The following is a 17,049-nucleotide window of genomic DNA, read 5'->3' on the forward strand; positions in this document are numbered from 1 at the left end:
GGAGTTTTGAATGACAGGCGTTTACCAGCCACGGAGTTGGCTTTTGAGTTGCATTATGGGACGTGTAGTGAGCTTGACCTGTAATTAAGTACTCGCTAGTTTGATTTTGATTATTCAAATCTGTCTGTTGTTAGTCTCCGAACTTTATGGATGCGCAATATTTCATTGCTACTCCTTCAAACTATGCATCGCTAAAAAAAAAAAGTGGATATGAATTTTCTACCACGTTATTTTTAAAACTTTGGTCAGTTAAGTGTATGTCATAGCTGTAGGAATGTGTTATTACTGTGTTGATTTTCAGGCAGATATACTCTAATCAGAACACACATGTTAAACCGCAAACTCAACAACAAAGCTTCCTGAGCTTAAAAAAACTCAGCATGTTTCACTATGAAAATGAACAATCGAGAGATCTTAAAAGCTTAGTGTTTCTACCACTCAGCGCTACTGGTCCCTGTCGATACAGGCAGCAATCCTCAAGATAACACGGTCCTGTCGATGTAACTGTCACTGTCAAGACATGATACAAGCCTCCAGCACTGACTATGTCAATGTAGTTGATGCAGTGCCGGTAGAGGCAACGGTGTCCCTTCTGAAGATGACTTGTGTTTTTGAAAAACTGTTCTGTGGGTAACTTTTTTTTTTAAAGGCCACGGCTTACATTGTAACATTAGTTAGTAGCATATCATTCTATTGTGTGTGCAAAATTACCAACCTTTAAATACTTTATTGAGGATAGTCCAGGGAAGCTAAAAAGCATGAGTTGATCCTTTTTTATATATATTTAGTTTATATGTTTTTTTTTACATATCACTAGATCACTGCAGTCTCCACACCCAAAACCAAAATGACCATTCTTGCATTATTCATTCTGCATAACCGGCAGTAAAACCGCTTTCCCTGATCTTCCCTTTGACAATTTTATTAGATCTGCAGACTCACTTTCATTGTGCCTGACAAATTTTATCTCACTAGCATTTTATTGAACTGGTAGTTTTCATTGCCGTAAAAATGAAAAAAAAGGCACAGCGAGCCACTAACAGCAGGGAAACACGGTCGGTTCCTTCTCTCCTGCATTCAAATCCTCCTTGTTCTACTCCATTGAATTGATTGGAAATCTAACATACACAAACCACCTGTAAATGTTGCCCTGAGGCCACTGCGTGAGTGTGTAAAGATTTTTTGGATTCCTGCTCTGGCAAAGGCCTTCTTTCGGTGGCAATTCTACAGATGGTGTCAGTGTGATGACAGTAAAAGGGAGAGTTTCCACAATCTGGCATTTTTAAGGACATCTCAGAGGTGGAACTTGTACTGGTTTCCACATTGCCGTGATAAATGAGGGCTGGTATCAGCGCTTATTAATGAAGTCTCCATTATCTTCTGCTTTCCTGCTTCTTTTCATTCTCGCTCTCATGTGGTCTCATTGTTTTAGCTGCTTAGATTGTGCCGATTTTGTACTTCATAATGAGACTAGGAACAATAGCAGAGTACTTCTTCCACTTCTTCTCAATGAATGACTTCTGAATGTCACTCTTTTAATCTCTTTCTTCCCCGTTTTCTGGGAGCAATCATTGATTCTTAACTATGAATGGTGACTGCAATGGATGAGAAGACCTTTCCGTTTATAACACTGCTGACTTTTCACTGCGTTGGGGATTGTGGGCGGCTATAAACCAAAACACATTTACAAAATTCAAATGTGTGTGCGCCTGATTTTAAATGACTAAATGTCAGATGTCAATCTGTATTTTTGAAGGAACTGAGGTTATAATGCTACATGGCAGTATGCATATCCTATTAGATAGTATATTACAGAAATGAAATTACCTTCAGTTAATTTGATTAGGATAATATTAGGCTGTTAGAAGTGTGCAGTGCTCTGTGCTGAAAATAAATTGAGTGAAAGGAATTATACATTCATGTGGCATACAGCTGCATTTCAAGGCTCTTTTCTTCCTTTGCAATTCCACCTTCCTTTTCTCTCCCTCTTTTTCCTTTCTGACATAATCTTCACACAAAAAAAAAAAAAGTACAGTAATAACAAAAGCCAGTCAACAGTGCAGTGCCGACAAATTCAACGCTTAGCGAAACAGATAGCTATACTTTTGTCTGGCAGTGCAGCACGTAAGCGACGCAATAATAGAATTACATACACAGCTCATCGCAACCAAAAGCAAAGTAGGCCGAGCCTAATTCTTGAATGTTTTGGAGGCTTGTAAATGACAAACGGAGCATTCCCGGTGACAGCCGCACACAATACTCTCAAGGACGTATTGCGTCTGTGGAGGCTATTGCATCTTTTCACCTGAGACAAAATGATTCATGCTCAAATCAAGAACCGTTTTTTCAAATATTTTGGGACTAGTCCAAGTCTCACGTCAAGTTTTTGAGGGTCAGTCTTTGAACACTTTGTCTGTGATAAATGTGCGATGATGGATGTTTTTGTTTTTAACGTAATTTAGACCAAGTTCTGTCAATGACTGTCCTTACGAACTAAATGCAAGGCCGACCTGTAGCTGCCGGCGTGGCTCCCGGCAAGGCAATGTCTTTTGGTCTAAACTAAAATATATCCCAACAACTTATTTTCTACTGACACGCCTGATTCCCAAAGGATGAATCCTATTGACATTGATGATAATTTGCCTAGAGAAACAAACCTAACAAGACCCTTTCCAATGAAAATAATGCCTCTCGGATAACAAGTAAATAAGTATAAAGAGGGTTTTTAATGAAAATCAACCAATAAGCAAAAAAACTAAATAATGCCTGTGGTCATTGGGGTTAGGCAAGCACAAACTCTTTCACAAATGGTACCAAGGTGCGCCCTGATGCAGGTAACCCAGTGGAACAGTGTTTTTTTTATTATTTGATACAGCTCCGTTTCAGACTGCTCAAAAATGACCCTCACAGAAAAGTAAAAGACAACAAAAGTCTCAAAATGGTTTAAAGACCAGAATTTCTGGCTGACTACGTTAAAAATGCAGTCGGCATTACATCAAGGAAGGATCACATTGCCCTGAGTGTGCATTTCCCCACCTCTCTTAATCCCTAAAAAAAAAGGGTGTGGTCACATCCTGATTAGTCAAGATGGGAAATGCTTCCAATTCTTAATTAACCTCATCCCACTCCAGTGTTAACGGCATATTTGTGTTATGTACACAACTGCTCTGTAACGATGAGTATTAATGTGATATCTCATTAGAAAGCTACGGTTCTTGTAATCCGATTTATGCAAACCATTTCAAGATACAATAACAACAGCAGGTACAGTTAACGTCTCTGTCAGCCAGTCCTCACACACTGCACAACAGGTGATCTTAATAACCCTCCAATCTGCTCAGGGGGACTGTGACATTAGGCTGAAATACATTTATAAGAAGGGAAATGACAGCAAGTACTAAAGAACAAGGGACTGCTAAATTGAAAAGGTGACTTTTACAGAAGGCTTGGATTTCAATTCAGCAAGTGAAGGTTCAAATACGGTCATTGTAATGTCTGGATTTTACAATGACCGGATGAGAGGCCACTGCTAATGGTTTTGACAAAAACATAAAATACCATCATATGCAATGCATCAGTCCTGTAAAAGTATGTAATCTGCCTAGAAACAAGCGATGGACAACTAAGAGTCAGAAAGTGCAGCGAGTCTCCTGTAGCTTTTCACGCAATTCAATAAGCATCAATAAATACACTTGCTAAACAGAAATTAAAACATAGGACACAACACTAAATCTCTTTATTTGAAAGATTATTTTATTATCAGTCACCAATTGGTACTGATTCCCCAGAGTTCAGCTACCTTTGGTGACCCCAGACTTATTCAGTCAACATTTTTGTTTGTCAGGACATTTTGACTTGTCACAGCAGGAAAAGCACAGATGTTACTAATAACACAAACGATGGCTCTGTTCTATTCAAGTGTTCTAGTGCGAGTGACAGTCAGCCAGCAATGCAAAATACCAGGACCCGGAAATCAACACAGATAAACGGAATCCAGACATCATTCCTTTTATGATTTATACCTGTGCTTCTACTACTGCGAGAAGTCAAAATGTGTTCTGATGAAAATGCCCATTGTGAGCATGTCAGCATTATGATGTTAGCATTTAGCTCAAAGCAATGCTATGTCTAAGTAAGTCAAGTTACAAGTCAAATATTTAGTTAGTCAAATCTCACAGCAGTCAGCAAGTTTTCAAGTCTTCAAGTCTCAAGTGTCAAGCAGCATCACAAATGCACTTTGACATTCGCCCACAGAACATAGTATTTTCTTTTCCTTTAAATTATTATCTATTGCACAGCTGTGTCTATATTACCAGGAGAGGCAGAACTCCTCTCAGCTCGACATAGTTCATCTTTATGTGTTGTTAATGGTTACTGTGGGTGTTTTTGTACCTGTACGTGTGCATGTGTAAAATCCATCCAGCTATTGATTGATGCAGCATGTGGCGCAGCACCTTTTAACTTATGTTAACACTTCCCGTTTAGTCGAGATGACTGCTGAACTATTTATTTTGCGCCTTAATGAGATTAAGTGTCGTTAATCCTCCTCCATCTGTTCGATATTATAGTTCTCCAGACTGTACGCTTCACTTTCAACATAAATGTTAGTTTGTTCTATCATGAGGAGTTGCAGGGAGGAGGAGAGAGACTCGAATGAGGGAAAAGTAAATGCTAAACGGTGAATGGACTTGTACTCGTTTAGCGCCTTTCTAGTCTTCCGACCACTCAAAGCTCTTTTATACTACATGTCATTCATCCATTCATACAGTGATGACAGGGGCTACCATGCAAGGTGCCGCCTGCCCATCAGGGTCTCTCTAATCATTCACAGCCATTCACACACCGATAGCACAGCCTTCGGGAGCAATTTGGGGTTAAGTGTCTTGCCCAAGGACACATCGACATGGACTAAAGGAGCCGAGGATTGAACCGCCGATCTTCTGATCCACAGTCTCCCCCCTGAGCGAAAGTGTGATGGGCATCATAAAATAGGAAATATGTGGAAAGGAGAGGAAAGCAATAGGTTTGGCCCACCTCTGTATTGGCTTTGCCCTCAAAGCCCCTGTACAAGGCAATCCTACATCAAAGCTCTATAAGCGACCACACACATGCATTATGCAAATGAACACATATACATTTTGCATACGTCATTTGCATTTCAAATATGCAAACGTTTGTATTTGAAACATTCAACTCAACACACACAAATGAGCCCAAATCTTGCTGCATTGCTGACGTGGCTGCAGCCTCGGAAGATGAGCTGAGCCTGATCATCATTGCTGATCCCAGCAGACAACTATAATCTCTCGTTCTCTCTCGTGGTGTATATGAACACCCATCGGAGATTCATGCAAATATCTTTCTACATGTAGTAACCTAGTTTACCGAGTAACCTAGCAACACAAGAATCAGCTGGTTAGAAGTGTATGTGTGTCCGTCCCTCTGCTCGTCTGTGATTTGCATCTGTGGACACAGCTGCAGCCGGTATCCATGTGTGTGCAGCATTTGGAGGAGTTAAAAGTGACCACGTGCTGGGAATCCGTTTGCAAACGGGGAAAGTCGTGAATAAATGCTGCAGTGATCCATCACATTGCACGATGTTAGTTTGTGAGTTACTTTTTTTTTCTTATTGCTCCGTTATTGCTCTTATATACGTCTTGCTGGGATTCCTCCTTCCCTGTGATCCCCTGCAGTCAAACGCTGGGTCCAGAGTTTCTGCAGGTGAAAGGAAGTATGTGTGTGTGGGTGGGTGTGTGTGTGTGTGTATGTGTGTGTTGTTTATTTGAGAATAAATGTAAATCTTTTTGACCTTGGAAACAGCAGTTGGCATCTCCACAATGTTCATAGAGGTCCATCAATTTGTTTATACTTATGTTCAAACATGGTGGCTGTTGCTGCTCATGCTAATCAAAAAGTTATTCAAAAAATCTTATTTTGATTAGCACTGAGGAATCCAAGTAAAACAGGCAAGTGAAAAAAGACAACCATTTTAGAGGCGTGAGCACTAAGGCAACCAAACTTTATGACAGTGGGAAAACAATTTGTGTTGGTGTGTGTGTGTGTGTGTGTGTCTTGATTCTCTTCTGAGCTGTGATTTCTGCATCTACCTTTGATTTTCTGTCAAGGGAGTTTGTAATACAACACATCACGAGCAACTGGAGTGCCAGAGAGAGAGAGAGAGAGAGAGAGAGAGAGAGAGAGAAGCAATGCATTGTGAGAGTGGCAGAAAGAAGAAGCGAGGGGGTAGACACAGAGAAGGAAAGAAAACTATGAAGTGGCAACTTAAGTGCTACGAAGAGCGAACACAAATGAAGGAACAGAGACAAAGAAAGAGGGAATGAAAAGGATACAAAAAGGCAGATATAAGGAAGAAGGAGGGAGAATACACTTAGCTTTAAGGTGCCAATATGAGTTCAAGGGCTGCAGTGTACTTGATCGTGTACACGTTGAATGACGAGCTCCCTCCTACAGAAGGTTATGGCCCAACATGATTCATAACTGACTGACTGACTGACTGACTGACTCTGAATGAGTCTTATTGCCTTTATTCTGTTTGACCCTGTCTAATGTCCCCAGCAATGCGTCCCACCATAACCGTGGCAGAGAGGTGAAACACAGGCCAATTACAAGCGAGCAGCACTCTGCTAAGTGTTGTTGGTATTTTCTTTCTCATTAAGTCACAGTCAGAAGCCTTCTCAAGATGTAAACATACAGCTTCATGCGAAATGTGTTCCTTCATCATTTTAATATAAGCATGCTGATGAATGTTGGCTGAAAGGCTGCTTTAAAGACACGCATACATTTTGATATCATCAGTGTGATTTAGAACATCATTTGTCAAATTACTTGTCAGTTGAAGAAATTTACTCCCCAAAAGCACTGCCCATTAAGACTCCATCTTCTTGACATCCTTGGTCAAACAGGATTTGCTTGCTCTGCAGCTTTCTTGTAATACATTTGTTTTTTAAATGGAGTACCAATAAAGAGAGGATTGCATCTACTAAAAACCTAATGGAGCTGGCTTAAGTCCTAAAAAGTGTCCTGCAGACATTTACATTTACATTGAACCCTGCACAAACGATGAAAACCTACATTTTCAAGGCAAGACAGAAATAGTTTGAAGATGTCAGAGTGCTACAAAAGTGCTTATGGGAGTAAGGGCTCGATGAAGAGAGGAAGAAAGTATGTTCTTACCTTGAAGACTGCTGTGTATCCTATCAACTATCAACATTGGTTTCTTTTTTTTTTCATGTGCAGGTCTTGAATTAAGTTTTCATCAAAATAATTCTTAAAAGATTTAAAAAGTCTTGAGGTAATTAACAAAAGTCTTAATAGTTTATGTTGCCTGCTGTAGACAGCTTAAGAGGCTGTTCGATCTTTTTTGGGGAAGTTTCAGTCAGAACCAACTGACAAACACTATTGTTAGCTACATTAGCTAGGAAGCTATCGTCTCATAATAGGCAATTGTTGGTTTTTAATCATCCTAAATGAATGAATCATTTTTTAATTGGTTAATCCAACTCTCTATTTTCTGCTGCTTGTCATAGTCGATGTTGTGTTAATTTTATTGACTGTGCCAGAAGGACCTATTGTTTCATGCTGCTGGGAAGCGCTTATAAAAATGTGGTATGATAATAAACAATTGTCGGCCGTATCGTCCCTACTGTTTCTCCATCAGACTTTCACACATATGATTGAAAAACAGAATGTGGTATTTAAAATGTCTCAAATTTAACAGAATGTGCTTGATTGTTTGTGTTTTTGTCTGTATTGTGAGCCGCCTCCACAAAAAAAATTCTTGATACGAAAAAAGGTGCCATGAATTGAGAATTTAAGTGATGTTAAAAAATGTTGTGCAGGCTGTTGTTTCTGCTAACAGGGAAGGAGTGAAAGTGAAAGACTGGGTGATAGGAGGAGGATGAGAAAAAGCAGGTTGTGCAGGAGAATGATGAGAGGTGGGAAAACAGGGCAAGAGGAGGAGGAGACTAGGAGAGCAGGATAGAGGAATTGCCCCCGAGGCACTCTTCAATTTTGCCCTCAAGATGGGAGCATATTTCCCCAGTGCTGTGGCCATCATCTATCTCTCTCTCACACGTACACATTACATCTCACACTCTCTCGGCCTCTCACTCCAACATTTCCTCTCTTGTCTTTCTTGCAGCATTTCGGCTCCACTATCCTTCTCTCTCACTCATCTCTGCTCATCATAGGCATGTCAAGCTACAGTCAATTGTTAGCCACCAACACCAACACCTATTCATGTCCAGGGTGTGAGTGGACGAGTATGAGGGCTTGCAGGTGTGGCGTATCTGCACCACCATTTTTGTATATTAACTCTTGACAATTCCCACCTGAAGAGGGTGCAGCTACAACATCGTCATCCAAAATAGATATGAAAACATGGACACCGGCAATACATTTTTCAAAGCCCCAAGCCATTATCTTTTCTTCCTTTCCTCGTATTTCTTTTCACTTATTCCACCTTGGCTTCCCTCTCTGTACGTACAGAGCTGACGAGCTGCAGCCGCCCGGCCCGGCGTGTATTTTACGGGTCCTCTTCCACGGGTCACCCTTGAAATGTTTCATCTTTTCCATCGTCTTTGATTCTTTCTGGATCATAGGTTAGCTACGGCAGTCACCCGACTTGAGTGTGTATGGTGTACGTGTGCGTGTGTGTGTGTGTGTGTGTGTGTGTGTAAGAGGAGGCAGTGGAAAAATGAAAATAGATCATTCATGGCTAAAAGCTGGGAAGAGCAAATCCACCCTCCTGCCAGTTTCCCAGCATGCATGTCTCTCTGGCTGGCGAAGAAGCAAGTGCAGGCCAACACACAGCTGAGCCAATCCCCTATTATTTCCATTCCCATTTGTATACGTTTCACTATTGTCTGCCCCGCTCCCCATCACGGGTGTGCACAGCTCCGGTGGGTAATAGCATCTTTGAAGTCTACTGTACTGGCACATATGGACAGATGCCAGAATAATGAACACTTTCCCATTGTTTGACTACTATTCTATAAGGGCTCTGTGCAGTTCCACTTCTCACATTGTCAAATGAGTCGACATATCTGGCCCTGGCCACGCTGTAGCTTCGTCCATTGTGTCTGCGGTAAAACAAAGACGGTGTTCAGGCACACAATACCCACTGCCTTGCAGCATAAGTCCGTTTCAGTAAAAGCAAAGGCTGTGGCTGCCTTGTCCAAATGATTGTCTGCTATTGTCTCCCACTCTGGTAGCAAAATTAAACCATATTTAAAGTAATAATTCATGACATTGTATATATGTTAAAGGAAAGGGTTCTTTATTGTAGGATTATTTCCTGGCTTGGTGCAGCAATTTCTTGGAGTCTCTGTTTGTTACTATGGTGACAACAAGACTTTAGGAAGTTAGCACACAAACCCTCATAAGACTGCAACATGTACTTTTTAGACATTCGTTTTTAAATTTATTGTCAGTGGATTTTGTTACCTTACAGGTCAGGAGCTGTTTCCTACTGTTTCCAGTCTTTAAGCTAAGCTAAGCTACGCTAACCGGCTGCTGGTAGTAGCTTTATCTGCTATGCAGACATGAGAGTGGTCTCAATATTACAATCTTACTCTTGTAGGTGTATTTCCCAAAAAAATAATTGTGCTTTGTCTAATATTTATGACACGAATTATCAGAGATTATATTGGATGTTTATTCTCTGACATCTTTTGCCAGCAGCTGGTTCATTCATGCTTCGCAGTCTTGTTCACAGCTGTGTGGCAATCAGCTCACTATTCATGTCAAATCTCACGAAGGTGTTCCGTCCACCAAACCTCCTCCAGACAGACGAGAACATTACTTTAAGTGAGGACAAATACATCTAAATACATTCATCATTTCTGATGTTTCACATCAGTGAGATACTGTAAATTCAACAGCTGAAACATCCTCTGACCCACAACTCAGAGATGTCAGAGAGCGGGCAGACTCAGCTGTTAGCAAAGTGGGTCAGAGCAGTTGGCATGATCGCATGAATATTTGAAATGAAGCAGCTCCAGACTGAAGCCTCTGTAACAATCACGTTGATGCCAAGCAGTGTTAAACAATGACAGCATGTTGTACAGCTCCAACTCACTACTGGGCAGCTGCGGAATATGTCGGCCAACACAGAGGAATGAAAATATAGTGAGAAATAAAAAAGATGTGGAGGGCAAAAAAGGGAAGGAAGTTGGGTAATATTAAACAGTGGCGATGCTTTAAGATCTGATTTGAAAAGACGCCTGAAAACGTACACAAGAACCCCCTAGTATTTGGTGTATAAAATGTGTGTACATATTACTGTAATACCTCAATTATCCAACAAGAAACGAAGAAGAGAGAACACCGACGGATGACAGATAGATCAGCAGAGGCCAAGAGATGAAGAATGGAAACAAACTTTGTAATTAACTCAACGCAGAGAAGTGCTGACAGACAGAGGACTGACAGGTTGAAAAAAAAAGAAAGCAAAAAAGAAAAGAGGGGAGCGTAGGGAGGGAGAGACATGACTGGAGGATGGATAGAAGTAGGTCAGGAGGAGAGACTGAGAGGAGAGGAGACATGTGGAGAGATGGATAGAGGGAAATAAAGGGAAGAGGCTGCCAACTTTCGGCTGTGTCTTTTCTACCTCTATCTCTTCAGTTGTCTGTCTGCAAACACACATTCAGGCGTGTGCGTGCGTGTCACTGTGACTGACAGCTCCTAGCCAGCAGCCTGCTCCAAAAGCCAAAGGCTTCATAATAAACACAACATGGTTTAATTTACTCCTCCAGGCAGAGCGGCGCTGCTCACTTCGCTCGCTGCCTATTCATAAACAGGGTCACACACACATACAAGTATGACACACTGCAAAACTATCCTTCTCACCAAATCATTTTGAGATTTTTTTTATATAGGCTATCTTTATTTGGACTCTACTTCTAAGAGTGCTATTTTTGTGCAAGGAAAATATAAACTATGATGACATGGCAGTTTTTCTGTATTTTTTTTCTTATTTTTTTCCAAAAGAGGATAAAGACGTTTTGGATATCTTCATGAAAAATCTTTCGAAAGCAGTTGACTTACATTTAGTATTGATCGAAGGCACACTGTCCAACTGCTGTGCGCCTCTGACTAAAGTGTGTCCTTGCCCAATACGACTGACAGGCGGCCCCATCCACCCAGGGGCCATGGTTGTCAGAAACGTGTCCACGGTGGGACGCTGACTTGGCGAGGCCCGTCGTCACGGCTACACCAATGACACGGCTCGGATGTGGGTGAGCTTCCTGGGTGGCGGCTCTCATTCAGCCAATCAAGGCAAACAGGCCACGCTCTATTTAATGATTATCCCAGCATCTGTCCCCCATCTCTCATCTCTGCGTGGAAGCCGACAAACACGAGCGCAAATAGACTCGCAAGAGCTCAGTGAAAAAACATCCAGCTGAGCGGCTTGATTCTGACTTTCATCGAGTAATTTCATCTCAGTTAAAATCAAATCTAGAAGTGCGAGGGTGCATTATCAACAAACTGTGTGCCCTTGATTCATTATATTGTTAGTGGAGAATGCGGTTAATAGAGGATGAGATTGCAGCAGCAGCAATTAATGCCAGTCCAATAAAATACTTATAAAATAATGATTACCACATTTAGAATGTAATCTCAGTTGTTATCCATGTGCTAAAAAGAAAGGTAATACAGACAAAGGCAATCCATTCTGTTTACTTTTACTTACAGTGTGTGTGTGTGTGTGTGTGTGTGTGTGATAAGGTTTACATTGTGCCTCATTTTTTCCTGCAGCTTGGCAGTTGTATTGATTTCATTTCCGGCATTTGTTTTGTGGAGAAGACCGGTTTCTGCCTGGTCACCTGCATATGCTGTATGGTGTTGTTGTTCAGCCGGTTTACTCAATCAGTGAATCCGCTCTATAATTGATAGCACAGAGGTTTGTGAATTGCCTTGGACACTCGCCGTCGCTCTCCGTCTCCCTCGTATTAGGATGCAGGTGATCCTCAGCTGTAAATCATGTGGATGCTGCGAGACTCCCTGCAGGCATGGGTGGAGGAAAAAAGAGACGGACAACATGGAGCGCTGGGATGATGAATTTAACGATAAACAGGAGAGAGTAGCGAGAGGTGCTAAACGGGACAGCGAGGCCGAAACTGAACCAACACCTTGAGAAAGACAAAGAAGGCTAATATTCTTGATTTATCAGCCCAGCAGCTTTTGAGAGAAATGAGAAGAAGAAAGCTGTCCGTGGCCCTTATTCTAGCCCGCGGGATGAACGCTCAGTATTGCACTCTTTGTCTTTGGTTGGGTAAAAAATGAAGTGCAACAACAATAAAAATGCTAATCAGAATAAGAAAAACACATTGTTTTCATTTTCAATTTAACAGGCCACTTGATAGAAGAGAGAAAACAATCTGGACATTAATCTACAAAGTCCATTTCTTTTTTGTTGTGATTGATTATGAGTCAGATCATGAATTACACTCCACTGCTTCTACCACCTTTTTGTCTCACACAGGCATACAGTGCAAAAGTTATTTATAGCTGTACGCAGTCAGAATCATATCTTTGAAGCCACCACTATTTTTGCATGTTATAGCTCTTAGTGTTTTCCCATGTGTACTTTGTTTGCCTTTAATCTCAGCAGCTACAGAAGAGTTAGTGCAGCACTGATCAGCCACACCTACTCATCATCTCACAGTTATTGTGTATAATGAGAAAGTGAAATATTACTGATTGCGAGACAGAACACCTGATTCAATTATTTGATAAGTTTCCTATTTTTGCCCGTAAATACAATGTGTTCACTTCTGTCTTCACTGATACAAGACCTAAATTGTAACTCTTTTTTTGGTCCCCAGGTGAGACCAGAGCAGCCCTGTCACGCCCACAGCGCCCCCTTTCGGCCCGGACGGCCCACCACGCCCCGGCGCCTGTGAAAGGGTACCATGTCAGCCGTAGCATGTCCCAGCATTCCTCCGGGGGTGGCGGAGGAGGACCCTGCCACTGCTCGCCTGAGGACTGTGATGGCCCAGGTAGAGACTACTATCAGGGTCACGCCGATGGCCACTATTACCCTCATGGAGGTCCGGCTGAGGCCCTGGCGCTGGAGAGGCACCATTCTCACTCCCATTCTCATAGCCACTCTGGAGGGGGAACCTTCCCCCGCACACACCCCAGCCAACACCCATCTCTCCAGTCGTTTGACTCTTGCGAAGAGTGCCTGTCCTCAGGCCACGGAGGGAAGATGCACCGCATTCCCCCGAACATGGTAGACCAGTTTGAGAAGCAGGTGCCCTTCCATCCTGATGGCTTCCACACACTGCAGTACCAGCGCAGTGCTAGTGGGGGTGCTGAGCCGCGCAGCGAGAGCCCCTCACGCATCCGCCACCTGGTCAACTCTGTGCAGCGCCTCTTCGCTAAGTCCCATTCTCTGGAGGCACCGACCAAACGGGAGTACAACGGCACGAGAGGAGGCGGGGACTCCCGTGGCGAGAGAGGAGGAGGCCACAGGAGTGGAGGGGAGGATGGCGGAGGCCACTATTCAGGTCATCAGCCTCGCTCTACCAGGAGGAGCAAGTCTCGAGAGCGAAGCAAGAGCGGAGACTCGCGCCACGAGTCGGGCAGACGCCACCGCAGCAGGACAGCAGGCTGGTGGAGCTCTGACGACAACCTGGACAGCGACAGCAGCTACCTGGTCAGTGGGGGCAGACGGGGGTATCCCAGCGGACACGAGAGCCTGGATGCAGCAATCCAGGAGCTCACCATGAAGAGGCCCAAGGAGCGTGGCGAGCGTGGAGGTGGTGGGCCGGTACCTGGGGAGTGCGTGGCCTGTACCACGATGGCTCTGGCTGGGAGTGAAGGAGGGGGACATCACGGGCCCCATGGCCAATCCCTGAAAAGGAGCACCTGGTCAGCCATGACAGTGAGTCAGGCCAGAGAGGTGTACCCTTCTACCAGGGGAGGAGGCTACGAGAAAGCCCTGGTGCCCTTGGAGAGTAAGCTGAAGGAGAGGACCTTCCACTACTTGCAGGTGTGTATACGCTTGCACGTCAACCAATGATTGTATGTGTGTGTGTGTGTGTGTGTGTGTGTGTGTGTTTGTATTTGTGTATGTTTGTGTGTGTACCGAGGGAATACACTATGTGGGTGACTGTGTTTGCTGCTCAAAGGTAACCTGTGTCTTGTCTCATGCAGGTTATTTCTTAGCTTCAGTTTACACATTTTGCATCAAAAATGTCACAACTTCTTTTTTGAGGCATAACTCAATCAACCCGAGTGCATGTTCCAGTGATTGCTGCGTTTCCAAAATCCGTTAAGGATAACCATCCACAAACCTAAAAGGGCATTCAAAGAACTCAGACCTCTGCCAAGGCCAAGCCCTATCTCGCAATGTGTTTCGGACTTCCTGTGATTTGAATGTAATGGGTTCTACCTTGGCCAATGCTACACCCTTCCAACAAGTTAATGAAAATCGGGCCAGTAGTCTTTCCGTAATCCTGCTGATAATACAAATAAACAGGAACAAAAACAGAAGCTGTTTGGTGAAGGTAATCATGTTTAAACAGCTCTCTCTTAACCTCGGATCATTCCTGATAATCATCAAATTAAAATCTTCTGTTTCCAAATGAATCCATTTGACTGTTTGTCTGTACATCCTAATAAGTGCATCCAGTGCTAAGGGGAGGCACTAGCAGCTAGTGCCGCATGGGGCAGATTTTCCTTAAATGTAAAGAAATAAATTGCCATGATTGATCTCCAAATCCAACACGTTTTTCCCTTTGCCCTTTCTCTCATTTTGTGTGAATTCTGTCAAATGAAAAGCTAATGGCTGTTACAGTGTACCTGTAACAGCCAAAAGTCAGGTGAAAGAGCACACACACTCACACACAAACGCACGCACAAACCTCCAGCTGTGCTCAGCTAGAGCTGCCATGCAGGCTGTGTTTCTACGGAAACAGCAGGTAGCCACAGGAGTCCGTGGTGTTTTTCCAACTCTCATCCTTTAGACACAGCTGAGGTCTGCTGATAGAAGAGACAGAGGGAGCAGGCTTGTGCGTCTTAGTGTTTTCACAGGACAAACCCCACAAAATTAGCCCCATGTGCTGGAGGCTACCATCACATTCACACCCCGGGACACGAAATGAACTTCCCCACTGCAGCTTTTCTCATATCTCCATGCGTCACTTGCAGTTTTGTGAGAAGGGCCGGGGTACAGAGTGAATTTTGGGTCTGCGCTTGGATGTGCTGAAGTCAGCCAGATTGATCCATGGTTTCAGAGCAGAGAGCTTCCCGGAGCTGCAGATATAGAGCTGTTCAGGTCTATACTCCACCGGTGCCTCAGGACAAGCAGCAGTGCCATATTGAAGCAACAACTCCAATCTGAAGCCTTGTTCTCTGGAGGCAAAATTGACGATGTTTGCTGCGTGAATCATGCATTACACAACTGATTTTAAAGCCGGCATAAATATTTTGATATTAACAATTGATTACATGTCTACTTGTATATGAAAGCGATCACTTTGTTTGTGATCATATTTTTGGTAGTAGTGAAAAGGGAGGACATTGTGATGCTCCTGAACAGAAACACAAAGTATGCTGTGCAAATACATTACATTTTAAATCAATTTAAATATGGTACGACTGTTCCTTTAAGTCAGAAAGAGACAAAATAGTTGGACTCCCAAGCTACCAACTGTCATTGCAACATTAACATGTACATACAGGTCCGCAGTAGGTCATCGCTCAAGTTTGTGGCACACCAGCAAGAAAAAAAAGGTGAGGCATTTTGAAGTGAGAATTGAAGAAGAAAAAAAAAAGATTGAATCTTCACAAGTCTGAATTACTGTGGCCAGAGTCAAAGGGACATTTTCAAGGTTTTCTCCTATGGCATCAACGCCAATCACAACTTTGGGCATCAGAAACCGGGGCTCTCCATTCACTAAGCCTCTACCTTCCCCTCGGCCTGTGCCCGACAGATAAGGGATGATAAAAACCAGAATATGGAGCGAGAGTGAAATGAAGACAGAAACAGCGAGGGAGAGAGAGAGACAAAGATAGAGGGATGCAGAGATAGCAAAGCCAGCTCGGGGATAGAACGGAGATAAAGGAGGTGATGGTGGCCAAGGGGTGAAGCGAGAGGAGAGAAAGAGCAGCATGAGAAAATGAGAGAGATAGTAGAATGCCAGGGGGATCGGGAGATTAGGCTGAATCATCTTTTAAGTGATGACCTTAAAAACATACACTCAGCTGGATGCCAAACCCTGGGGGCCTTGACTGTGTGCGTGTGTGTGTGTGTGTGTGTGTGTGTGTGTGTGTGTGTGTGTGTCAACACGTGTAGGTGTTTTTATTTGCTCACATGCTTGTGTGAGACCACACAACTCACAGCATTTGCGAAAGATTGTTCTGCTCAAGCAAGTTAGCAACTCACTAACAGTTTGGCTCTGACGGATAAGCTAAATGTAATAAATTGGCAAAATAATTTACAACATAACAAGAAACAAGTGTGGAAGTCAGTGATCAGTCATGTAGGCATGACTGTATGAACATGTCTGCAGCAAACAAAACCAAAACAGCAGCTGCGTCAGCAAGGGAAGGTGAGGAGCTTTTATATTAGCAACGGCCACACCGAACCAAGTGTGGCTCAGGAAGCTGACGACCCTCCACTCTGCAAAACAAAGAAGAACCAGCAGGGACATCTCGAGGAGCGGAGGGGTCATAAAGAAAGTAGAAGAGAGAGACAGATATTTTATTCAGGAGTTGATGGAAATCAAAACAGAGTTAAAAGGAAAACGAATATTGGACACACATTTGTCAGGTTGCCAGAAACACAACTCCAAAACATTGCTAATATTAGCACTTTGTCTTTTCAGTTGTCCTGTGGACCCCAAATGGCCAAAAAATTCAACTAATGCAGCTTTAAAGACAAGAACTGCTGTGTGTTTCAATCTTGCCCTTTATAGCTGTCTATCTGTGTTTTTCATTGGTCAGGTGCCCCCCCCCAAATCATGGAATGTTTTGGAATATCATTGAATTTAAAGGGGGATATTTCAGGCAGGGAAT

At 43.1% G+C, this 17,049-nt stretch overlaps 1 protein-coding gene across 5 annotated transcripts in view; it reads left to right on the forward strand.

Moving 5' to 3' along the window:
- The window catches only part of dlgap3 (discs, large (Drosophila) homolog-associated protein 3), a 98,503-nt gene that overhangs the window by 69,135 nt on the left and 12,319 nt on the right, over positions 1-17,049 (forward strand). For all 5 annotated transcript variants that reach the window (XM_031854338.1, XM_031854341.1, XM_031854340.1 and 2 more), the window contains exon 3: positions 12,849-14,020. In XM_031854338.1, the coding sequence (XP_031710198.1) occupies positions 12,950-14,020 (1,071 nt within the window). In that variant the 5' untranslated portion in view covers positions 12,849-12,949. The remainder of the gene's footprint in view (positions 1-12,848; positions 14,021-17,049) is intronic.

This window comes from Anarrhichthys ocellatus, unplaced genomic scaffold (genome assembly GCF_004355925.1).
Source record: "Anarrhichthys ocellatus isolate YVR2014 unplaced genomic scaffold, GSC_Weel_1.0 scaffold14, whole genome shotgun sequence".
NCBI lineage: Eukaryota > Metazoa > Chordata > Actinopteri > Perciformes > Anarhichadidae > Anarrhichthys > Anarrhichthys ocellatus.